This window comes from Accipiter gentilis, chromosome 21 (genome assembly GCF_929443795.1).
Source record: "Accipiter gentilis chromosome 21, bAccGen1.1, whole genome shotgun sequence".
In the NCBI taxonomy this organism is placed as follows: Eukaryota; Metazoa; Chordata; class Aves; order Accipitriformes; family Accipitridae; genus Astur; species Astur gentilis.
In genome coordinates this window covers 3,494,141-3,520,551 of record NC_064900.1, presented here as the reverse complement: position 1 = coordinate 3,520,551, position 26,411 = coordinate 3,494,141, and the positions used below count along the sequence as shown (strand labels likewise).

The following is a 26,411-nucleotide window of genomic DNA, read 5'->3' as shown; positions in this document are numbered from 1 at the left end:
TCTTAACGCCGCACCACCGCTGAGGCTCCTGGCAAACACTACTTTGCTAGACTTCAGACAAACAGATCTCATTTTTCTAGTTATTCTCTAACTATGACCCAGCCTTGGTGCACGATAAAAAGCAGTACCTTACACCTCATCAAAAAGCTGGGATTTTGCCATGGCTGCATACCAACATGACAGCTATGGAAATGGAATAACTGTCTGCAGGCAGGTAACAACAACCCACCTGGATTATCTGCAGTGATGAACTAGTACACTGCATTTCAACGTACGTGCACCTTTGCCTCAAGCCTATGGAGTAGGCAACTATGCTGGAGGTAACAGCGGACACTTGAACCTCAGTATCAGTTCTACATCTAGAGGGAGACACAAGTTACTGTAATTCACATTATTAAGGTGCAACCCTTTTTGCCCTTCGAATTAGCTTGAGCGCTACATTTTGTTGCATCATCACCACTCAAAAAAAGTAGTTTCTGAACTTGTACCGCTTAGTCCCACAAGCAAACATTTTGCAGAAAAGTCTCCTGCGTATCGGGCCGCCCTGGGTTAGGTGGGAGAGTTGCTCCCATGCTGCGTTAGCAGCTACTGAAAAACTAGAAATTTACTGCTCTGGGATATGCAGGGGGTATAGGGAAAGAAGGGACCTCTCCACGAAAATCTCTTCCCAAGTGTAGCATCAGCATGCAAAGCACAGCAGATTAACATAACCTCATATAGGACCTTATCCTAAAAATCACAACCCTGATGAAATGCCCACCGCCTTCTGCGAGAACCCCATGTGAGTAAGAAGCTACCAACCAGCTGTGCTGCAGAAACCCAAAGCTGCAAGTTGCCCAATACTGAGCTCAATTTCACAATTTCTTTTCAGGCTACAAGAATATTTTTTTGTGGGTTTGGTTTTTGTTGTTGTTGGTTTTGTTTGGGATTTTTTTTTTTTTTTTAATATACTTCACATTTAGGACTCAGCCTAATGCATTTTCCCCCGACACGAAGTCTTGGAAAGTGCTGGGTGAAAACAGATTTCTTAACCTCATTTATTCCTCAAGACTTGTATCTTGGCAAAGAGAACTCCTAAAAAGGCATGAAAGGGACATTAAAAGAAACAACATTTTTCAGAGGGCCTAAAACAATTTTCCATGTTTTTATTTTGTAGTTTTTCAATCACTTTTACTACTTTATCTGCTTTTTTTTCTCACTCATTGTTGAGCAACAGATGCACGTAAAAAGGAAACAGAGAACATGACTATTTGCAAAATACTGCCAAGTGTATGAAACAAACATACTAAATTTGAAAATAGGAATTTTGCTTTTTCCTAAATTCAGAGCACATAAACTGTACCGGCTGTATCTTTTATCTACTGCTACTACGTGTTCAGAGAGAAGCCTCCTCTTTCAAACCCGGGTGCGTCTGTCTGTCCTGGAGTATGAAAATGCTTTCCATACAGCACTGGCTGGACCAAGCGCATCAGATACCAGGTAACCGTCCAGCACATCAACCTGCGAGTGCTTTCCCGCATGTTTCAAGAATACCTTTTTAATTAGGGCTTCTCCTTATCAGCTACCCCACGCTGAGTAAGTCTCCTGCACCTCAAAAGGGGGTCACAGCCCTTGACAAATAGGACCGACGTGTACGTGGGATACGTATGGAAACACACCCATTTTGCAGCCTGCCTCGCGTTGCCCAAGCCCCGAGACAGCCAACTGGGGTGCTGACTCAGCGCTGACTCAGCGGAAGAGTGCCATACGCTGAATCACCTCTGCCACATCCTGCAGCACCTGGGATTTTCTTTGGGAGTCTCCCGACTGATATTACCCAGCTTTTAAGCTGTCACTGGAAACAGAATACAATATGGAGTGGCTACAGGCCAACAGCGAGCTTTTAAAAGGTTTCTGACAGAAGCTTGAGTAAGAGCGAGAGAGGCAAAAAAGAAATTCACTCAGCGCTGGCCAAAACCCAAAAGCATCTGCCTGGCGCCCGAAGGTGACACAAGCAAACTCGGTAAGAAGCAACTGCAACTACTGAGATGAGGCAGTGAGCATGCTGACTGAACTCCCTAACTAGACTTCTAAGTGCTAATGCCTTTGGGGAAAAAAGCCTCTCCATCCACGCTCCGCCGAGGCCACGTGTACCGAGCTAGCTGTTTCTGCTCTTCCTAGGCATCACAAACTCATGCTTCCAACTCGGTAATAATTTCAGACTGGCTGAGCGCTCCGAAATTAGGTGCAAACCAATCCACAAGGATTGCTAAAAACCAGGTGAGATAATGATTTTTTTTTTTTTTAATTACGGAAGTCTGAGTGAGAAGGACCAACAGACTAAACAGTCAAACGCAGTGTTTAAGTGCCCTGGGTTAGGATTTGGGTTGGTGACCACTGCCAGCACTTGAACGACCGCCTACCAAGACGGAGATTCCAGCGATGCTGGAACGAACCCTTCCTCCCCGTTCACCCCGAGGGCCGAGGCAGCTCGCGAGCCTCAGCGGAGGGAAGGTGCCTGGGCAGGGGGAGCGAGGGTGGGGAGGGAGGCAGGCAGTTGCATGTTCTCACCTGAGGCCGCTGTAGCGTTTGTAGGGGTTGAAGCAGCTGCTTGGTTCCGGGCATGAGCAGGGATGAGGATCGAAGCCAGAGATGGGTTACTTGACAGTTCTGGAGGGGAGGTGGAACAAACAGAGTTAGCTCATTGTCCACGAAGAGCCCCGCGTGCAGGCTCAGCTCCTTGGGTTTCCCCCCGTAACGGCAACCTCGGGTGAAACGCATGCCCTTACAGCCAAAGGTCACGTTACGTTTTCTTCTTTGCTGACCAGCGAGAGGAAACCACAGTGATATTCGGCAAGGCAGTCTCCAGAGCCAGACTGTCAAAACTACATGTAGTGGTGCATTATTTCCCAGAGAAAGACAGCATCTTGGGAGTTAGCAAAGAACCAGCCAAGCCTGTTGCTTATCAACAGCCTGAAAACGCTGTTACCTTCCGAGCACTGGAAGGGTTCCCTTCACAAACCCACTGGCGATCAGTCTCAAGGAGAAGCCTGATAACAGTGGTGCTGCTTTGGGCACTGGTTCAGCAAGCAAGCAGCTGCAACAGTTGCTCCAAGAGCTTCAGGGATTTAGTTCTTTGGCTCACTCAAGCATCACTTTCTCAAGGACCCAGGAACCCAAGACCAAGCTCTCACAGCAGCCTCCTTGGGCGATGCCAAGAAGGGCTGACATCTCCTTTAAAAGCACGGGGAAAGGCAAGGGGAATTGGTCTGCTGGGCAATTTAAATGGACAACAAAATGCTGCAACCACTCTTTCCGAAGACATTAACCAAGGAAAAAATAGTCATGTCTTTTAGGCTACAAATCTAATATAGCTTCGACGTGTATCAGAATGAGAAATAGGCATCTTACAGCCACAACTGTGGGAGGATTAAGGGCAACACATTGCCAACAAATGACAATCTTCTGGCACCCTTTCAACAGCATCTAGTGCCTCACAGAAGGTGGGACTGAGCCGAGACAAGACAGGTCCTGTTTGTTTCAGAAACAGGAGTGACTGGCTGTCTCTTGAGAAAGCAATATCCAGCGAAAAGGATGTTAACAGTCACCTCGCGGAAGGAGACTGATGACTTTTGGAGCTCCAGGAGGTCATCTGGAGGAGAAATGAGAATAGACAGCTTTTTACGTAAGACCTCCAGATGGCAAGGGCTCTACAGAAACCCATCCAAATCATGCCATGGGTTCAGTAAGGGGGTTTTGTAGACAGTCTTAAGTTATTTGGGCTCATTTTTAAGAGCCTATTGCTTTTCTTTAACGCAAGCTTTAAACTTAGGGCCTGAAGGGATCAGTAGTCTACTTGGCGATTTTGTTTTCCTCCATTAAGTTACACTAAGTTCCTTTACTGCTGGGAGGGCAAGGTGCAGAAGACTCTCAGCTGCTTCCAAGCCTCTTATTACTCCACATTTTGAGACTGCGTTTCAGCACTTATGAACACAAGCTCCAGTCTACAACCAAACCAAAGTTGCGCCCTTACCTGCAACCCATCCAGCCTATCCTGCGATACGCCAGTTAGGTCTAAGCAGACCTAGCTAGTCCTTCTAGAAAGCCTCAACACTCACAGCATTTGTACAAATACTAATCCTCAAATTCACGTTGGAATAATTCAGAATTCATACATTCATAATAGAATTCAGAATTCATAAGTCTACATTTTAAATGGAAAAATAAACTGAAGAAACATGAATCCTCAAGTGTCAAAGCTGAACACCAAGGATAAACCTATACTTTAATACTATCTTGGGTATTAGCTGCTGTGTGCTAGAAAATGTTGCTCCTTTAGTATTTTTTCCCAAATCTGTTTCTCAAATCTGTTATTACTGGGAATCTGCTGTTTAGCTCGCTCTTTCTGTCATCCCCGCGTTATTTTCTGCTCATCACTGGCAGCAATATGGGGCTGTGACCCAAACAAAAGCAGAGCTAAAATGTCAAAGAACCCAAAAGACATTTGCTACCTTCTGGTGCTAAGCGGTGCCTCGAAGATGCAGCTATGGGCTGCCTGCATTGCTGTAGCCAAAGAGCCCGCTGATCCAACAGAACACCACCCTTGCAGTGGCACTTCAACCCCATTCTCCTTCCTCCCATACGTTCATCTAATGCCATCAGAATACATCCTTCTGCAGCACCAGTTCGGGCAAATATACTGGTATTTTTGTTTTTTGTTTTGTTTTCAAGGCAAGTGCAACCATTTCTCTGAAGCTACCTTAAAGAACTTGCATAGAGACTAGAAGGCTGATCTCGTTCTCTTCTTCTCCAACCCCACATTAGCTTTCTTGGTATGAAGTTTCTTAAACTCAGCATGCTCTGAATGTCTTGACACTTCACTTAGAGAGGTAGGTCAATTCAGACAAGAAATAACCAAAGTAAATTAAACTCTTTTGGCTGAAGTTTAATAGCAGCTTTGCTTGAGAACTTGTTTGAACTCTTGTTCTACTCTATTTCTGCAGTCATCCCATCTATAAGGATGAGACATATCAATACCAAGGAAAAAGCTTGACCTGTGGTATCTGCAGTCCACAAAGTATTGAGAACCTCTGTTCTCAGCAATTTCAAACACAGTATTTGGACAAGCTGTTGAACTCTAGCCTGCTTATCTAAATCAAACTTGCAATTCAAGGTTGGGTTAATTACAACCCATACTACTGCAAGAAGGTACTGTGATCAAGGCAATCCAGACAAAGTTTTCAATACTGTGATGTGAACAGAGCAGCTATCCCAATTCATTAATGAGATCCCACTCCCATTCACATCAGTTGGGAGAACACCTTTGGCTTCCTCCTGACCTAATCATGCCATTTGCAGCCAGTTTACATCTCCAATAAGGAGCAGGAATGAAAATGTCCAGTTTTACTAGACCACCAGATCATCTTCATTCCCCAAACACATGAAAATGCTGGTGCTGGGAAACAGTGAATTGCTGGTTTTCAGTATCCTTACATTTGATATATCAACACTTCCAGAACCCCCTGGAAAAATTAGTCTTGTATCATGTTTGCTTTGTCACAATAACAAACTTTCCATGTAACTCAAGTTGTTCCAGCGGTTTCTCCTCAACCTAGAAGAGCGCTGGAAGCAGCACAAGTTTCATCATTTTCCTTTCTTTCCCCCTCCACATGCCCGGAGCAGAAATAATCTGTCTAAAAAAACCCTAGGTGGCACTCAAATGGTCACACTAAGGATTTCCAGTCACATTGAAACAGTCTGCTAAGAAATGAAGGGGGTTTTGTATTTATTTTCATATATATATAAAAATATTTTTTAAAGGTCACAAGCCAGACTAATTTAAAAAAAAAACCAAAACAAAAAACAAACCACAACCACCCTTAGCATATAACGTTTGTTTAAATACTAAGAGAAACTTACAGGCAAGACATTAAGAATTACCAGATAAAGCTCTCTTGGACAGATCTCATCTCTACAGTAAACTAAGAACCTACATGCTGGAAGCCAAAGACCATGATCTTTATCTTCCATATACTCTCACTGCTTTTTTCCTAAAGTCTATCTGAGCAGCATCAGTGCCCAGATCAGCAGATTTGGTATGACGCTTAGGTTCTTTCTGAAAATCAATCCAATGCATTAATGGTCAGATTTATGTTGTTATTTCTAACCGTTTTGCCTTCAAGCCTTCTGCAGCCACCTCCTACTTCATGGCTATCAGGCAACTGGATATAGCCCAACAAAACACTTCTAAAACTTAATATTGTCTGTTGAAAACAAATGCTGTTCAAAACAGAAGGATGTATTCCATTACTTTTTAAATTACCACAGATGACTTAACGTGAGTCATCATTTGATTTCCAACGACCTGATCTATTTCCCAGCTGAGATTTCTGCTCTGGACTAGCCAATTTGATGGGACCTCGTACAGTCTGGCTAAAGAGCCATGACCGCACAGTGGTCACAGGAGGAGCAGAAGCTTCTTGTGCATCTTGAGGTCGTAATCAGGACTGCTGCTACATGAGACTCACTGCTGCACATTTATTTATATAAAAGGCATTAAAATCACTGCGCTAAGAAATGTATTTATTTAAAAAACCCCCTCTGGTTATTTTTTTGAGTGTGGACGGTCACCTACAACAGAGCTTATCTGGAAATGCATTAATGACCAGCCTCTGTCCTGCCTTCCCTTTTTACATGGTAAAACTGGCACCTGCCAATGGCAGAAACCTGCTTTTTTGAATCTTAAGGAATTGCTCCACTGAAACTGATTTCTCTTGCCATTTCCATGAGTCACTGTGAAGGGGAGAGCACATCAGCTCCTCAGGATGGCAAAAGAGGAACTTTAAATTTGCTTGAGCATTAGTGTAGGTTACCCAGACATTTCCACAGTGCCTGGGGGGAAACTAGGGATACATTCCCAATACATACATTTATTTTTCCCCTGAGGATTTGTACAAAGACTCACTATAAAGCTTTCCAACCCTTTCTAAAATCCTTGTTTTCATGTAGTAGATAGGCCCAATCTTAACATCATTAAGAAACAAATAATAAGAAATACTTTCAAAAAGAACAGGGGTGAAGCTGTATTAAGATACTGAAGATGGCCTTAGAGTGGGAAGAAAAGGCAATTCCTGAGTACTGTAACAAGGAAGGACCTGCAATATAACCACTAAATTCATAACAACAGGTGGAGAAATCAGCACAGAGGACAGTGACCTGGAAGCACAAGCTATTTTCTTGAACACTTTAAGGTGTTCATGCTTCAGAAATGTTTCAGTATATTCAATATATTTACCTCTGCAAAGCAGCCACTCAGAGCAAGTTAAAAGTTTATTTCCAGGCAGGTTAAAATACTCCTTTGTACAGACACAAAGCTTTTTGCCCCCCCCCCCCTTTTTTTTTTTTTTTTTTAATAAAAGGGCTCCACATGTTGAAGGAGAGGGCTCTGTTTCACATTTTGGCAGATGGGCACTGCATGCACTAACCGAGCCAAAACGTGTTTCAGACTTCCAACAGAAAATGCACACAGATCTATTCTTGCTCAAAGGGTGAGAATTGGCAGCTAATGGCTTAAAAAAAAGTGCTCCAAAATTAATTACTAGCATATTTGTATGCCATACTTCTCACATTCTCTGTCTTGGCAGGCAAAACTGTTCTAGGGGGGGATATCAGTTTTATATTTCTGACTTCTGTGGAAAAAAAAAAAAATAGATGAATGGTTTTAAAATTTGATACCAGTCTGGCTTCAAATAAAAAAGTTAGTTGTCCATCATTTTTACAGTTTCTAAATGACTGAGTCAATGCAATGCCAGATGAACCGTACAGCACATAAAATCTGGATGCTAAAGCCTCTGTATTTATCTCGCATCCAGAACCAAAACGGGCAGCAACGCTACAAACCTCCCTGCCAAACCTAACATGCATTACTCCTTGTTATGGCATTTCAGGTATGAAAGAGCAGGATCATCTCCAAAACAATAATCTAATCTCCACGGTCCACTGACTGTGATATTTCACACAAAGCCATCACCTGGATTGCAGACACAGAACTGGAAACGTAAGCCTTCTTGATGGGATCCAATAGTAACAACCCTCGGTACCCTGCACAAAATTTGAATCGAAGGCACCAGGCATCTGAAAATCCTGTAACCCATTGCTCCGAGTCCCTTTCCTCTCTTTTTGAAACGGACAGCAATAACTTTAGTCCCGCTCGGAGATTTTTACTTTTGAGCGAGTGACATCTGCATTACAACGAACATTTATCCCAGTGCTTCTTCCTAAAGAAGGGATCCTTCAACGCTCACAGGCTACCTTGAGTGGTGAAATTGAAGAGTGCAGGTTTCTCTCGCCCATTTGGTAACTTGACATTTGGGTCCCGTAGTTCATCGAAGAAAGAGTGCGCACAGGCCTCCAGGGGAGTCAGGCGGGCAGTGGGGGTGTACTCCAACAGACGGCTACATAGCGCAATTGCTTCTGGTGGAGTGCGGGGCCGGAAGACCTAGGGAAAAAATAATAATAAAAAAAAAAAGCAAGGAGAAACAGGTTGCCTGGGTATGTTTCTTTTCTTTGCTGACCAGAAGCAAGTCAGAGCAATTAAACCTCTCATGGCCCAACAAGCTGGAACAAACTTGTGGTTTGTGCTAATCAAAGTCCTCCAGTAAGTATGGGAAAATCCAGTTCCTGGGGTTGAGAAAGGGTTAATTGCAACATCTTGCACTAGAGTGAAGGTGCAATGCCAGCAAGAGACTTCATGAGAGCGCACTCAGGAAAACAACTTTAAGAATGAAGGAGAAACTCATTTGAAAATCATGATAAACACACACAGGTGCTACCAGCCATGCATATGAGGTGGAGTGAAGGTGGGGAGAAGGGTTCAAATGAGCAGGATTCACTGAATGTAAAAATAGAATAAGGCCCCGCTACGGTTTTGGGTTGGGTTCGGGTGGTTTTTTTTCGGCTAGTGAATGAAGTCTTACTAACGTGGACTTTTGCAGGCAGGCAGGTCAGATTGTTGCTATGGAGGCTGCTGTTCAACTTTGGAGAACAACAAGGAAAGCACGGGTGGGGTGCAGGAAATGTCTAGCTCTAATTTGCAAGTTACTCCTTCCGTGACCTTATTCCGGCAAGTCATTCCCATAAGTTTATTGGGGTAATTCCTGCACATTTGGTATTCGTAAGGACAGCTGAAAATTGCGTCAAGAGAACCAGCTATTTGACTGTAACAGATTTTTACCTTAAGCAATTACAAAAAGGAGTTCTTCGCTGCAGCTTTGTTTTAAGCCTCTAAGAACTGTTCTACCCACCGCTTATCACACCCCTATCCTCCTTTCTCATTACGTCAAAAGCAAAGTATGAGTTAATCATGTCCATGACCTGGATGGCCTCCTCAAGCACTTGTCTTTTGCTATGTTGCAGGTGATATGCAGGCTGGGGAAAAGGGAGTGGGGTGGGTGTGAGTGTTAAGTTCTGATGCCAGCATTTTTGGTAAAAATTGAGCTAATCCAAAATGCTTTCACACCAGTGCAGGTGAACCCAAGCCACACAGCACCAAGGAGAAAAGAAAAGGGGGGGGGTGTGTGTGTGTGTGTGTGTAAAAAAAAAAAATCAGTGCATCACATGCTAATTACTCCCAGATGAGGAACTTGCACAGGCACTCCTTAAGTAGGTTTTAAACCAAAGATATATATGCTCTCTTGAATGAGAATCAAACACAAATGCTAAGGTCTCCAGGGACTGAAATTTCGTCTCTTTGGTGCCCAGCTGGCTCAGGAGCACCCGGGTTTGCTGCAGTGCGTGCTGTACTAACTAAATTGTGTGGCAGGGAATCCTGACTGGGGGAGTCAAAGAGCCAGGTACCGAAAAAGCAGAATTTATTTCTACTCCTGGGTTATTGCAAAAGAAACCAAAAAAGTTTTCTGACGAGGCCTATAACGACAAAAAGAAAGGCTTTAGCTTAATGCTGCTGGCAGAGAACGTCTGCTGCCCACCGCGCCGTGGACGTACGGTCCCGAGGAGGAACGGCAGAAGCTGCTTTGCGCCTGCTGCCTGCAGAGCTCGGATTGCTGACCACAGTCCACAACGGATGCAACTATCACTTCCATGTCACAGCCTGACCAGCACAAAATCTAAGACTGTCTCCAATTTAAAAAAAAAAACAAAAACCACAAAAACCCCACCCCCAAACTCACTCACTCTCTTTTTTAAAAAATGCCACTGTGAGTGGCATAAATGAGTATGTCTTGAGGTAAATCCACAGAAGTGAAGTCGCTTGGTATTTAACATGAGGTTAAAATTACTGAGGTCTCCCTCATGCACCTTTGTGCTGATGTATTAACAGGCTTGATTTCCCACAGCTTGAAACTGCAGTACTTCACTCTTAGCTGTGTTTCTCCCTCAGGACAGCTCACATATCAGCTACTCTACAGATTTTAAAAAGAAAAAAAAAGTCATCTTTTTCCTTAAGGCAAAGACAACAAACCCTTATCTTGAGCAAATTAGTAGGCAGACAGTCACAAATCTGCCATCTATAAAAGGAGTACTCGTTTGTCCACTCTTAAACTCCTCAATTTCAGGTCACTGAAACCCTAACGTTCGTTTCCTAAACCCCGTTGAGGACTGCTCAGCCTGTCTTTGGATCTGAAATTAGTCACTTGGGGCAGGCAGTTCCCAAAGTCTGCCCTAACTGCTTCAAAACCAGGGAGGGGGCGGGGGAAAAAGAAAAAAAAAATTTAAAAAATTAGAAGGCCTCACATCGCCTCCCCCTGCAACAAGTGGTGACTAACACATGAAGTGAGTTACAGGTCTGTGCCCATCTCATCTCCATCACCTTGTGTTACAACATTGGCCTGGCTGCTGCCTCACAGATGCGGTTTGATCTCAAATATTCCACTTCTAGCATTTCTCTCCTTTTTTTCAAGGCTAGGCCTAGTAATTTGAAAAAATGTTTAAGTACATACCCGTACTCCTGAGGTGAAATGTCCTGTTCCTGACGAGTCCTAAAGATGATAATGCAGTGAAATAATCCAAACAGGGGGAGTCAATCCAAAAGAGAATAGTCCAGCAAGGAAAAATATAGCCAATATTATAAGAAATCCATGGTGTGGGGGACATAGAAAATGTTTATACAATTAGAAACTTTAAACATCAGTCTCCATAGCAGCAAGTCCAACTTCACCACAGTGTATGCCAAAAAATCGATTGTGCAATGGTGAGGCATAGTATAGAAACATTTCTATATTAAATTTATGTTCCAATGCCAGTGCATTTACTAAAAAAATAAAAAAAATTGAAATCAAAACTCTAACTCGAACTAAAAGGGTAATTGAAATTCCCATCATAAAGAATTTTCAGTCCTCGGTCCTGGATATAAACGTCCGCAGACAATGGGGCCAGATTACTTTGTCCCCAAAGGTGCATCCCACTTGTAAATCCGTCCCAGAGACACAATGTAAACTTTTGGGTGGTTTGGGTTTTTTCCTAAAAAACCCAAACCCCTAGCAATTTATAATTTTTGGCTGAAGAGAAAGTAAAAATCCGAGATCTGTACTTTGAATTTGGATGCTTTTAATTTGTGTGAGCTACGAGTGCCTCAGGCCGCCGCGGATTATTCTCCATTTTGGATTGACTTCCCCCGCCACTGGATTTTGTTTGCTGGCGTTATCTCTTTAGGATTCTTCAGGAACTGGACGTACCACCTCAGGAGTGCGGGTATGGACTGAATTTCTCTCTAGTGCGGGTTTATTCCCCCTCATACCCGTCGCACCCGTTACTTAAGAAATTTTTTTCCTCTCAATTTGTCCCCTCCCGCCTCCCTTTTGAATAACGCCCTAAGAAATAAAAGCAAAAACCCCTGCGGTCTTTTAGCTCTTCCCATTCAACACAGTTCCACCGGGAAAGCTGCCCAATTCGCCCACCGAGAACTACATGAGCGGCTGCCGCCTGCGGCAATGGCTACGCCAGCGCTTCCATGCCACGGGGCACCGACGCCAAGGCAATGCCGGGCCGGCGCTCCGTGGTGGGAAGGGGTGAGAGGACGGACAGACGGTGGGACTTGGGAGCCGGGAAGCCCCTTGCACGTACGGCTCAGCAGGAGCTTCAGGTCTCTGTAGTTCTCAGTGAGGGAATCGTTTTTAGTAAATAATCCGCGGATTATTTTTAGTCTGCGGACTAAAATTTAGTGCACGGACTAAAATCCGGCCCATCGGAGCAAAGTCTGTCTCGGTCTAAAATACATCTGGGTGAAAGCAAAAGAAAAAAAAAATTAAAAAGAAAGAAAAAAGGAGAAAGGAAAAAAAGGAAAAAAGCTAAGTGCACAAAGTAAAGTGTTTGGGCGGACTAACATTTAGTATGCAGACTAAATATGGCCGGGCAAAAGGCACAGCAAGTCCACAAACAAAAAACAAAAATAAAACACTGACAGGAACTTTTAAAGCAATCAAATACTACCCCACCGGCGCAGCAATTCATTTTTCTAAAATGAAACAAGACCTTGTGTAAGGCTATTTGTCCACAGGAGGGACCGAAGGCTCAAGTTTTCATTTTAAAAAATGAACCTGTTTTGGAGATAAACAAATGCAAAAAAAAGGCTTTACATACAATATTCTTCAAGGAAAATTTGCACTTGCATAACTCAAAACCTCTTGTTTCTGCAAAGCAAATGAATTTCAGGCTGAGACCCAGGTCACTGGTTTTTTGTTCGTTTTTTTTGTTTGTTTGTTTGTTTTGTTTTTTTTTTTTTGGATGAGTTACAAAAATCTCTGAATGATCATGTCAAATGGAAATGCCGACTCATCCAAAGCCACAGCTTTTGGTGCTTTTGTTTCTCCCCCCGCCCCTTCAGATCCCAATAAATCTATACCTCACCAAAAAGCTGAGGGACCAGTACAAGTTTGTTCTTTGTTCAGGCATGCTGGTGATGCTCAAATGCTGACAGACCGTAACAGCTAGACAGCAAGGCCAGACACACTCCTCTCCTTTCTAAGTTACGCTGCTATCAATGCAAATTTTTTTATGTTACTCCCCCTTCATTTTTCTGGAACTACCACCTTCTTCAACATTCCAAAAATGATTGCCCAGCTTAAATGCCCCTGGTGCACTATGTGGCTCTCATCCCCAAGTGACTTCAATCTAGATGAAGTCTTTGTGCACTAGCAGAACGGTCACATTTCGTCTTACAAATTTGAAATAGTTCCTACCAGTGTAGCGGAGTTCACACCCGTTCTGAATTTTATTTTATTTTTTTGGACGCGTGGACAGATGAAAGAAAACGGATGGAAAGCAGAGGATTCTCCTACTTCGCTTCACTCACATCAGCATTCAGCTCTCAAATAAGACCACATGGGGCAAGGGCTAAGTATTGTTTTAACAGAATGGTTGCTCTGACTTTCAGTTCATTGACATTCTTCAAACAGACTTTCCATGCACAACACGGAGCTCCGTCGTCTTGGTCTAATTAAGCCCCAAAGCCAAAGCTTCACAATGTTACCCCAAGGTGCTCTTCTAGCCAGTGCGTATTAAAAGACATGACTTCATGCCATCAACCACCGTGCGTTTTGCATGCAGATTGTGAATACCGCTTGCATGCTGCGCTCCCTAAGAGAGCAGAGGCTTATGAAAATGACATCTGTTGCTAACGCATCAAGTTTGTGACACCATGGTTAAAAATTTCCTCACCGGCTTCAGAGACTCATACGTTTTGCCAAGAACCACCCACACCACCGATTCAGGCTGACAGTCTGTGCACATCTCCTTTCGGTTTGTAAGCACATTTTTGATGGCACATGAACATTAAGTAAGAGGGAGCTCCTCCCTTCAACCAAAAGCTTGTACTGTTTACAAGCAAAGTCGTCAGATGTAGGACACGACCCTCAAATCAACTTTTAAAAAATACAAGCACACAATACAATTACCACGACTTCACGACATGAAGCGGTATTGCGATCCTGCAAGTTTAACGTAATAACGCTTATGAGAAACGTGACACATTCATAAACACAAAAGGAGAGGGAAGAGACGCACGCGAGACAGCAATGTATGCACTGAGTTCTACCTGACACAAAGAAAACCAAAGCTGCAGCTGAAGCTCTGCCCTTGGGACCAGTCTCGTTCCAAGGGCCTGAGAATTTCAGAACAGGATTTCTGAAATACGCCATTTGGCTATTTGGAAGTGCCTAAAACTCACGTGATACAAATGCAGGTTAAAAAAAGTCCATGGAAGAGGCACTGGTGTTGGGAGTTATTTCAAAATATGTATAAGCCCCCCCAGCTTCCTTCTCTGATTAAATGCCCCTATGTTTTTTCTAGAAAGCAGCTCAGAAATAGTAAACGCCTTATTAGTCAAGAATCCCTGTCAGATGGCACAGATAGGGGAAAATTAAATAAAGACAGAAGGGTTAAGTGGCTTACAAATGAGCCAACACAGAACTGGGAACAGGCCCAGGAACCTGTCTCCAAAGCTACTTCTTGTTGAGACCACACACTTGTTACTGGGCTCCTTCCATTGAGGACCCGGTGGAGACAGAACAAGCTAGCGTTTATTACCCAGGGCATGTGCTCTACTTCTATCAAACTCGAAAGGAAAGCAACAAAGCTAAGCAGAACAAAACAGCCCCCCTTCTTCTCCGAGAGAACCCTGAAAAATATACCTCTGAAAGCACTCTCAGCCCCGACGGGACAGCTGCTGTGAAGAGCCTAGACAGATGTGTTGCAATGGGACGGCTAAACAGACGGTGCATTGCAGAAGACATGTTAAACTTAGCATTTGATTTCCATAGTTGCACTGATGCAAATCACGTCTTAATGTTACATTAGTCCTCGCTCATTTATTGTTAGGCAGTACTTTCTTTACTGCATACAAATTGGGCAGAGGCAGGGTAATTTACCACCCAACAAACCTGGCTTCTTTTCTCATGCTTTAGATGGAGATAAGAGATTTACACTGTCAAAAATCATTGCTCCTACAAAAGGAGCTAGGAAAACATGAGCTTGCCAGAAAAACTGGGGTTTTTTTCTAAGTTAGTCTCCAACAGAGCTGTTTTGACTCTTTGCTTGGGAAGTCATTACACACCAAGTGAAATACAGAACTGTAGTCTTCAGAAAGAGATCAGGACACGGTTTCACAACAGGCACAAATCACCTCCAGTTCATGCTGGAAAAGACAGTTCTGCCCTTCTCTGGGCCACGCAGGTCTGCCCTGTTCACTTGTCTCAACACTTGCAGTCAGGGTTGAATGGTCAGCCGGATAAGAAAGGTGATCCAAATCCTGAACGTTCGTGTGATTCAAGAGGTTTTTGCTACTACACAAACCATAAAGCAGAAGGGGGGCATCAGGAATATGCAGGTGGGAGGTGGAGAACTGACCCTGCTCCATGATGAACTTATGCCAATTACAAAACTGCACCCAAAAAACCATCTCATCTCCACTGCACCTTTATAGCTCTACAAAAGGTCAGACCCCAATCGCAGAAAGAAGAGTTTGCATTTTCAGCTTTAATTCAAATGCAAGTCCACTTAACAAGATTTCTGACAAAAGAATTTTTGCTTTCTTTTGTCATCAGTTATAATTAGAAGTGACAGAACGAGCTGTCTATTTATCCATTTTACTGTTTGGTATTCTTCCTCAAATCTACAGTATGAGCAGTCACTTTGGAAGCATTACAAGCAAAACAATCTGTTTAAAAACCAGACGAGAACCAGGAGAGCAGGAGTAGGACAGGATGAAGACATGAAACTGATTCTGGAGGGTGGAAAAACATGCTCATGAGAGAGACCAGACTCTTTACGTCCCAGTCCCAGAGTACGGGGAAGATGACAGGACTGCCTGCTACAAGCACAGAAAAATTCAACATTCAAGGTAAAGTGATTAGTATGGTAAAACGTATACAAAGAATACACACACAGAGAGGATACTCAGACTAAAATATTTGCAGAGTATTTTGTAATATTAGCAGAAATTATTTCATAATACAGGTAGAAATATGGATCCTAAAGTCAAATATCCAAAGCTACTCTGTAATACAACTAACTGTAGTTCTGCACAACTGCAGCTGCAGCCAGGAGTGGCCAATTGCTTTGGAAAAGCGCCAGAAGGGATGAGCTAGAGCCTGAAGTTTCATCTTGGATACTGTTTTCCTCTGCTATAATAATTTGGCTTGAAGACACAGACAGAAGAGCACTCTGAACAGTATAAATAACAAAAAAAAAAAAAAAAGAAAAAAGGAAGCACTTACGAAGTTGGGAGGGACCCTGCCCTAATCTGCTGCAACTTTATTGTGATGGCAAAGTGCTGCAGAGAGAAGTCCTTGTGTATTCATCCACAAGAGTGCACTGCAGAAGAGCAGAGATGCTCAAAACCAACCTAGACGTGACAGTTTTTCTCTCTCTTCCACTGTTAAACAAATGACTCCTGTCTTTTTCCATCTCAACACTAACTCGGAAATTAAGATTCAGACACCAGGTAGCTATAGATTTGGGGATGGTGAGTGAAGCCATTCTTTTGAGTACACTCAAACTTATCTCAACAACTGTATATTTTAAGAAGTGCTTGCACGTGTCAACCATCTTGCAAGTATCTTCAGAACAGGAGAAACAAAGGCCACTAAACTACAGCACACTGAAGAGACGTACTGTCCATTTTAAGGAGCTGCCTGGCTTCCATGTCTGTACAATGAAGACAAGGCAGAGGTTATGATCTGACTAAAGAAAACAGCCTTTGCTGATATAACCCATTGTGTCGTTCTGCCACCACGAACCATGGGCATGTTCGTAGCTCAGTAGATCAGTCAGTTCATTATATTGCCGTTACCAGCTAATGCGGAAGTATCCTTGGGTGGGAAAAAAAGTCCAAACGAGCCATCTCCCCCATGCAGAAGAGGCCTAAACTACATAATCATATTGCATTTACATTATTCAAATGAGATCCTTTACTAGCTGGATGCAAGGGGAAAGGCAGGCTGTTGCAGACGGACATTTTTCATATTTCTGGAAATAATCATAGCACAGTCTTTGTTTTTCATAACCCAAAGGATTTGAGATCTGAAGGTAGCATCTGAGTAATGCTAGGATAAAGGCCAGCTGTAATGGGGCCACAGTAAGCAACGCCTGCCTAACACAAGCTTATGAAACATGCGTTCAAGACCTTTCGTCAGCCACCCCACTGTCCCTGCCCCCCTCCAAAAGGGCCGAAAGCTTCAGAGAAAGCTGATCGTCAAAGCTGAATTTCACCAGCCTCGTGATGTACGATTTTGCACTTTATCTCAGATTTTCTTCTTGGCTTTCCAGTCACACAGTTATAAAGTATTGATGAAACTTAGTCAGAAGAAGAGAAACAAGTATAAAGATTAGTGGCAGAGATCAGACTGCACTTCCAAGAAGAAAGAGGGCTCAAGAAGTTGAGGTGGCTGAAAGACACAGAAGGAAAGTTCTGACCTAGTAAAGATAACAGCAGCAAAGCCTCCAGAAAGGGTAGTAACTTTTATTTGATGAGCTGATACAGTTGGAAAAAATGGACATGTTTTCCGACCCATATAAACCTGAAAACGTGATTGTGTGTCTCAAAGCCCACCCATTTTTTCCCAACTGTATCAGTCAGTAAAAAGATATTCCCACCCCTGCAAAACCTTGCTTCTTTATAACTTAATGCTGCTTACTTGCAGACGAAGCAATAGGATGCTCCTCCATGAATACAAAATGTTCTATACTAAGTGAAAACAAAGGGAGGTCTGGATGAAAAGAACAGCTATGTTACTAAATCAAACACTCCGTAATTCTGAAGAGGAGCCCTCCCTGAAAAACCAAAATTGTCACAGATTCTTCCTTTTGGGTCTGCAGTTGCGGGGGGTGGGGTGGGGTGCCAGAAGAGATGTAAAGAAGTCCTGTTTTGGAAGAACTGTTTGTTTGAAAGATTCCTGGAAAGTTCAGCTTCTCTTTTCTTTTGCTAGCCAGGGACACACTGAACTCCCACCATCATCTGCATCATGCACGTAACTGGTACAAAAACACGCGCATGCCTGGGCAACACAGAACTCTATTGGAGAGAAGAGAGGGAGGCCTCTGTATGTTTTATAATGAGAGATTCCAGCTCTTAAGTTCCAAAAGTACTTGAATCTCAAATTGTCAGATTGAAAAACCAGTCTGAGAACAGTTTGCACTGTAAACTCGCATTATTGCTGCAGCATAGAAAAACATTTGAGAGTATTAGCTTGACTTCTCTCCTAATCTATCAAGACTCTTGTTAGTTTGAGATATTTCTTAGTACTACTAAAATCACATTGAATATCAATACTGTGTTCAGATCATACCAATCCATTTCTACTGAAAAGTCTAAGATACACTTATGAAGGTAGACTTCAAATTTCCATAAAACTTGTGCTCAAAATTCCAATTTAAGCCTGAAACTGAATGAATCTGAGAAACAATATCCCTTCATAGACTCATCCTTTTTCAGTCTCAAACAATTTCTCTGGTTCTTAAAAAAACCCAGAACCTACTGCATTCTGCTACAGCACCAGCCACCATTCTTTGTCACCTAGTAGCTAACAGCAAATGTAGCAGATTACACCACCACAGCGATACCGAGTAGGAAAAGAATATATCTATGCCTGCCAAAAATACCTAGAGAGCAGACCAGAACCAAGTACATCTGACGGAAGTCCACACCACAGAATTTCAGGTGCAACCTATAGGTACTACAGCTTCCAAAGAAAATTCTTAATCGCCATCTACACACATTTTGCAGACCAAGAAAGTTCCCGGAAAACCAGAGCAAACCATGGACTTTACTTTTGTACAGATTATTGGCCTGGATACAACCAGTTCCGGACTGCATAGAAGACGTTAAACTTCTAGAGAGCAGCTAAATATGCACCTTCACTGGGCATCTCCACCGCATGGAATGAACTCCAAGTAGGACCTACAAACCCCTCAATTTTGAAAAATACCTATGTTGTATTAAATACCACAAAGCAACAAGGAGAATGCCCTTGTGTCAAAGAGCTTACAGCAGGGAGTGACTATATCCTTAGTAATTCTCTCTCAAAAATGCTGACAGCTAGCTGTCTGCAAGTTCTTCCACACAACCCCCCCTTAGCTTCTGTCTGCCAAGTGCCCTGGTCAAAACTAATCCACAAAAATAACAACCTTTTAACTACTGTAATCTTCAGTAATGTAATTCTTTAGCCTAGATGGCAAAGGCTTGTGCTTTTGAGGCTGAAACTTAAAGTTCAAGTCCTGCTGGTAACTACCTGTAGCACTCTAGTTACATACATAGTTATAATAAATAAATAAATAAAAATAAATTTGCATTTTCACTTCTTCAGTCATTCCTTTTCTGCTCAATAGAGAGCCAGAGTTCAGAAGTGCCTTTTCTCCCACGCTTTTCAATTCTAAGATGCAGAAGCTCCAAGAGGATGCACATGCCCACTGCTGTGCCGTCAGATGTTACGCCAGTACAGCTGGGTAAGGAAGACCAATTCTACATAATACTACCACTTAAATCTTTCATGGCGCAACACGCTCAAAATGTTGAAAGGAAAGGATCTTTAGAAGTAATACACTGAGAGGATAAGCATCATTACCAACACCATGCTGGATAATCCATTTTGTTAATTTAGCATTTGCATAATAAAAGTACAGATCTCATAAATGAAGTATCACGTAATGCGACTGTAATAAACTGGTTTCAATGCTATTCTACACCCAGCCAATGTCAAGAAGAGTTGTGTGCGGAATGACTCGAGAATGAGAAGCTATGTTGCATGCATAGCTCTCCAAAACTAATTGTGTCCTAACGGAGAATGCAGATTTGATCTCAGTTCTCCTCTCAATTCTTCATAATTGACTTAGTTTCACTTGTGATCCTTTAGAACAACCAAAAAAACCCCCACCAACCATTCATATAAATAGAAGGAAGTCTCAGTTTTTTCCTGAAGCTTCTATTAGCTGAAAGATCTTTGTTGTGGTCTAACAGACCATCAGGTGCGTACAGATGATTCTTAAGACTATTCAGGCAGAAGATGATTTGCATAGCTAGCTTAGATGCTTAACTCCATGTCCTACAGTACATCTCTGCACTCCTACTCCATTGCATATTAATTTAACACACACACCCCCAGCCCCCCAGTTGAAACACCTTCAACCGCAGGAATTCAGATGCACCTTAATATGCAGTGCTATAAGGCTTTTGGACTTATTCTTGCAACTTTTAACACGATGCAGTTCAAAACTGAAGAGACCACTCCCAGGGATTTCATTTGCCCTAATTTTTCCCTTGTTAACATAAGGTATGAAAAAGCCTTGCTGGATTTACTGACCTCTCCTACTATTATAAATCACTTAACCAGCAAGCAGAAAGAAACTCTGATATGGAAAGGCAAACCAGATATTAGTGGGGAATAGGAGAATTAAAGTGGTGCATAACTCATTGGAGAATCTATCACAAAAATAGTGACTCGCAGTACCTGGCTGGCATGTACCTATCAGGTATGTGACCTGTTATCAATTAGCTCCAATTTGTTTATCCAGAGTTTCTATCACTGCAGAGCATTTGGTCTGGGAGTCTGACCTGGACATGTGCTCAGCTAGGAATGCAACCCTTCCACGCTTACAACGACTTTCTTAGCCGAAAGAAATCTGAGCCATTAAGGTATGATGACAATATACTGCGACTATATCAGACATTTCTCAAGCAGCAAAAAGAAGGTGTTAACTACCCTGGCTTCAACTGCTTAAGACTCAATATTTAACTTATTTCACACCCAAGAGGCTAATTAAATGATTAATTGTTACCCTGTCCCAAGTCAAATATTCATCATTCCTGGATATGTGGAAGACAGCTTAACTGTGTAGCAATGTATTTGTTTCAATACTAACAGTTTTCTTTTGATCATGGAGGTTATAACACTGTCTGCATGGACTGCAATAGCATTTGCTTGTGAAAGCTAGATAACAAGAAGTCTTAAGAAGTAACTCCAAGAAAAAACAAGCCCCCTCAACAGCACACCTATAGGAGTAAAAATATAATAATATCTATGAGAGAAGCCGTTAAGAAAGTGACTGTCAGCCCTCATCACATTATGTAACAGCATTACAAAAGTGCCACACTTATCACTGGAACACTTTCTCATTTGTAGGTGACTTTTGTGCATATCAATTTATAGCATGACAGGATTTAGATAAAATGCAATCTGCTATAAACACACACACCATTGTTAAAAAAACCCCCACAACAAACCACCTGTAGGCAACCTCAAAAACCCCCAGACCAATAGGTATTACAGTGCGCTGCTTCAATACCTTCTTCTCCGATATCAAAAGTTACCGGGTCCCCAGCTTAAAGGCACCCAGTTTAGACTAAAAACCACCAAGCCACTAAACAAACTGAACTCCTTGAATTTTTACTTTCAGCCCACATGTCTATTATTCAGTTCATATAGACTCACCTTAGTCCATGGATGTGCCTTAATCTGAGGGAATTTGAATTCAGTATAGTTTGGATTCATTTCTCTAATTTGCTCCCTTGTAGGCGTTCCCAGAACCTAGAAAGGAGAGAGAGAAAGAAAAGCAAATTGTTTAGATATGCTTCATATTCATATGGGAATGAAAAGCGCAGTATAACCTATCACATACTGAGACAACTGAAGTCAATCTGTGTAACTAGTAAGTTAATACAATGTTGAAAACAACACAACAAAACTTTTGCAAAACCGTTCAAGTTGGAAAGGACGTCCCTTTCCTCGGAGCTTCTGATCCAACTCCCCTGCTCAAGCAGGGTCAGCTGGAGCAGGCTGCCCAAGAGCACGTCTGAGTTTTTAGCATCTCCACAGAAGGAGACTTCACAACCTCTCTGGGCAACCTGCTCCAGTCTTTGAGTGCCCTCACAGTAAAAAAGTGTTTTCCTGCATTCAAACGAGGTTTCACGTGTTTTACTTTGTGCCACTGCTTCTTGTCCAGCCAGTGGGCACCACTGAGAAGATCCTGGCTGTTTCTTCTTCATTCCCTCCCACCAGGTATTTATACACATTGATGAGACCCCCCTGAGCCTTCTCTGCTTCAGGCTGAACAGTCCCAGCTCTTGCAACCTCTCCTCATATGACAGATGCTCCGGTCCCTTAATCATCTTTGCAGTCCTTGCTCCAACTTCAGTAGTCTCTTGCTGGTAATTTGGTTCATGCTCCAAGCTCAGCGTCAAAAATTTAATTCTACAAAATTAAATTCACAAAATTCAAGCGTCTTTCTCAAACTCCGTGATATTTCAATGGGGAAGAGAGTTCACTCTAATTAGACTGTTATAAACCAGTACTGCCGAACACATTCAGGGTTTGCAGCTCACTGCATATGGCTGATTAAGGATCAGACTAGTAACACAGACTGCATTTTACAAGTCAGCAGCAGCAGCCCTCTGATGAGCTTAACAGATCAGCCAGTTACTGCTGAGGGGAAGCCAGACGCGTTCTTCCCCCTGCCCCGAACTGTGTGGGTTTTCGTGGTGGTTCCCCACCCCAGTACGTCCACATGGAAGATAAACTTAGTTTAAACCTAACCTGGAAGCAACTACATAAAACGCATACCACCCCTGGTTTACTTTTACAAATTTTCTATTTCTCATTCCCAGAATCTGCACAATGTTATTTATATGCGCAAATTAATAGTTGTATGAGAAATAATACACAGTCGCACATCTCTTTGTAGGGGCGGATAGATTTTGAAAGGATTTCGGAAATCCCCTCAGGAAATAAGCCCAACAATACAGCATTAGCACTCTCTGTTCAGTTAGCACCAAGCGTTAAGATAGCCATTGCCTTCTACCTCTATATAAAAACCGCAAAGCACATTCAAGGAATGCCGTTGTTTTCTGCCTGCGCCCAGTGGCTGGGTATCCTTTTGTTCTGCAGAGAGAAGTGGATGGAGAGGGCAGAAGGCCGAGCTGAGCTCAGGTTCATCTTCCCGTAGGAACCCTGTAGCCACACTCCTCTCACCCCTTGACGAATCTCGTGCCGTACAGATGAGTACAGTGTTATCACCTCATCTCACGAGACTGCACTGTTGCCGTCAGGAAACACATGATCTACAACGTGACGTTAGCACTCTATGTCACTGCTCAATAAAGAAATATTGGGTTACATATTCTGGTATCCATGAACATCTTCATTCTCTTACAAGAGTGGAAATGACATAAATGCACTCTAAGGAGTCAGGTAGAGGGGTACGAGAGCAAGTTAACTGCTGTCCAATTAATTTGGGCAACAGAGAAACTATCATCAGGTATTACGAAAGGAACTTGGTTTCTCTTTATTATTTAAATATGGGCTGTACGATACAAACTAAAAGAGCTACCCACAAAGCAATCTTTTAAATAAACAGCAGCAGCAGAGGAAATAAACCCTGCAACTTGGTCAGACAGTTGCTTCTTGGAGAAAAGATTTAAGCAACAAGTTGTACAAAATGAATGATAGCGTAACTCCTACCATCGCTAACCAGGATTCAAATCCCACCTACTCTAAAAGCCAAGAGTTACCTTCAGAGCTGACAGAAGATTTTTTCCGTGCACGTCTGAAAACGCTGGTTTTGCTCAGGTGGTAGGAAAGAGGGTGTTTGCAGGATTCGGTACATTTTGCTCAACTTTCAAAGGAAAGAAGCCGTCGGGAAAACGTGCCCTTTCCCTGCTGGTTTTCTGTCTGGCTCCCCCCGAGCAGCGGCCACCCGGCCGCCAGCCCTGCCAGGATGGCACAGCTCTCACAGCTTTGATGACCGCCACTCTCAAAGCTTTCCAGTCCTAAAAGATGAGGGGATTTCACACCTGCAAATATTATTTCATCCCAATTCAGGATAAAAGCCACTTGCAAACCCTTGGAAGTTTTTTTTTTTTTATTAAATTAACTTCCTGAAAAGTTACACAGAACTTGTATTGCTCTCCCACCATTTCCAAAGGCTAAGTTTTCAGGCCTCCCTAGTATAAACAGGACTTTTTTTAAAAGCATGTTTATCTTCTTTACCCTCCTCCTCCTCAAAAAATTCCATTAATAGCCTTCCTAAGAAGAGATAAAGAGCAAATTTTTTTTTTTTTTTTTTTTATATAGCCAAAATTCAGCAAACGGGCTCAGCTGCCAAGGCTGCTCAGAATAGGAGCCTACCCAGTGCAAGTATCTTTATTTAAAGACTGCCTATAGCATCAGAGAGAATTCAGATTAGATAGGCAAGGGCAATTTCACGGAAGGACCCACAGACAATGTCTATTCATACATTTCACGAAGAACACAGCTGTAACTTCAGATGATGGGAGGGTGCAACTCCTGAGCTCAAGCACAGGCATCGAAACAACAATGCTTAAGGTCTCACGAAAGCTTACAAAAGAAGGTACTGAAGAGGGATCATGCTAGCTGAAAGAAGGGATCGCCTGATCTTTCAGTTACACAGCAGCCTTTAACACACAAAATAACTGTACAAAAGGAAAAGCGACTTATATTAGCCACTCAGTGTATTTACTTTGTCCTCTCTGGATTGTAAAGCCAGATTGTGCTCTTAATTTTTACTGAAGGCAGATTAAAGCAAAAACCAAAACACATCCCCCCAAAAAAAATGAAGAGGAAAGGAAAATAGATAGGAAGAAGAACACAAGTTTTAAAGACTGTGTCAAATTCAAATCACAATCCATAAGAAAAGTGTAGGATGAATAAAGTAATAAGCTATAAAATTGTACCAGTCCTTGACATATCTGGAAAACGTCCTGTAGTGGACCTCTCCCCAGCCCCCAATGCACCAACACCATTTGCTACATGATTTTGAAATTGTACCTCACTAATTCACACTGAATTTTCAGTGTATTAGGAATACATTCAAGTAACCTTGGTGAGTAACAGCAATCATTTAAGCTATTGCAAAAATTGGGCAAACTTCCTCTTTTAAAAAAGGCATGTATGTGACTGCTCTTTCTGTTTGAAATGCAAAGGAGAAGCATAAATTACTTTGCACATTTTTGGCAGAATTATTCCATGAAACAGCTGCTCTTGCTATACCAACTCTGAAAATACTATGGAGCAGATGTTACTCGGAGAGAGGTTTCACGGAACGGTTGAGGTTGGAAGGGACCTCTGGAGGTCATCTGGTCCAACCCCCCGCACAAGCAGCGTTGCTGAGAGCCCATTGCCCAAGACCACGTCCAGACAGCTTCCGAGTATCTCCAAGGATGGAGACTCCACAACCTCTTTGAGCAACACGTTCCAGTGTTTGACCACCCCCACAGTTAAAACCGCTTACTTGTGTTCAGGTCGAATTTCACGTGTTTTAATTTGTGCCCATTGCCTCTTGTCCTGTCACAGGACGCCAAAGGAAAAAGCTTGGCTTCCCTCTTATTGCACCTTCCCTTCAGATATTTCTGTAGGCTGCGAGATCTCCCCTGATCTTGCAAAGGTCAGAGAGCTTTTAAGAAATACAGGGTCCAGTACTGAATTATTCAGGTGCATGCAGATTAGCACACACTATTCTACTTCTTGGGGACAGTCTTATGAAAGGTGATATTGTCAACTGAAGACTTTGGGGGGCTTGGGGGCACTTAAAAAAAAAAGACACACAACCAAACTGGAGAAGTACTAGAATAATAAAAATGTAGCTGTCTGATGGAATCAACTCTTTCTGGACTGAAGACTAAACTTGTGAGAGAATGAAAGGGATCTATGTGAGACTACAAGGGATCTTCCTGCAAGTGAAGACCACAGGTCAACTAGTCTTGTTCTTCATTCCCAGTTGTCGTCATCATCTCTTAAATAAAAATAAAGAAGCATTAACTACTAAGATTAACTAAAGAATACACTTGCTGAGAAGACAGACACTGCTCTGATTCTCTTAGGATGAAACTTGAACACAACAGGTTTCACAAGTATTTTCTGGAAAGGTTTTCCTGGGCATTAATCTGTAATAGATGAAGCTCCCCAAGGAATATTTATTCCAGGAACAGGGTTTGTGAAGGTAGGGTAATGGTTTGTTATCTCAAAGAACTAAAGAAAAGCTACAGGCTCCCAATAATGTCGTCCTTACCAAACAAGGGGAGATTTATGAACCTGGAATAAGCCCAGAATTTGATTACAAATAGCATAAAGACCTTCATTTTATGTTCTTGCAACCAATTTTTCATAGGAGAAAAAAGACGGATGATATTCAGCTCCAAAAGACACCTTAGTTACAGCCCAGTACCGAAGACAGCTGCTGTCCACACCTGGCTTCACTGCGTGAAACTGTGCCAAGTTATTTATGACCAAACCCACACTGTTGCAACACCAGAGGAAAAAGAAACTGCAACGGTCTCAACAAAAACCAGTGGAATAAAGGCCCTTTCCGACAACCATCGTTACTGCTAAACTTTTGCCAAAATGTAAAAATCGGTTAAAAGCATAAGGACACCGAGAGTTCAGAAGCTCCAGCTGGTAATGACTGCACTAGAGAGG

General features: G+C 42.6%; 1 protein-coding gene across 2 annotated transcripts in view; it reads right to left on the bottom strand.

Annotated features, from left to right (window-relative positions):
• Positions 1-26,411, bottom strand: part of GSK3B (glycogen synthase kinase 3 beta) — a 153,436-nt gene that overhangs the window by 8,849 nt on the left and 118,176 nt on the right. The window contains exons 8-11 of one of the 2 annotated variants that reach the window (XM_049824231.1): positions 21,414-21,509; positions 10,935-10,973; positions 8,290-8,476; positions 2,551-2,649 (exon numbers count right to left, since the gene is read on the bottom strand). In XM_049824231.1, the coding sequence (XP_049680188.1) occupies positions 2,551-2,649; positions 8,290-8,476; positions 10,935-10,973; positions 21,414-21,509 (421 nt within the window). The remainder of the gene's footprint in view (positions 1-2,550; positions 2,650-8,289; positions 8,477-10,934; positions 10,974-21,413; positions 21,510-26,411) is intronic. The other variant, XM_049824233.1, reaches the window with a different exon arrangement.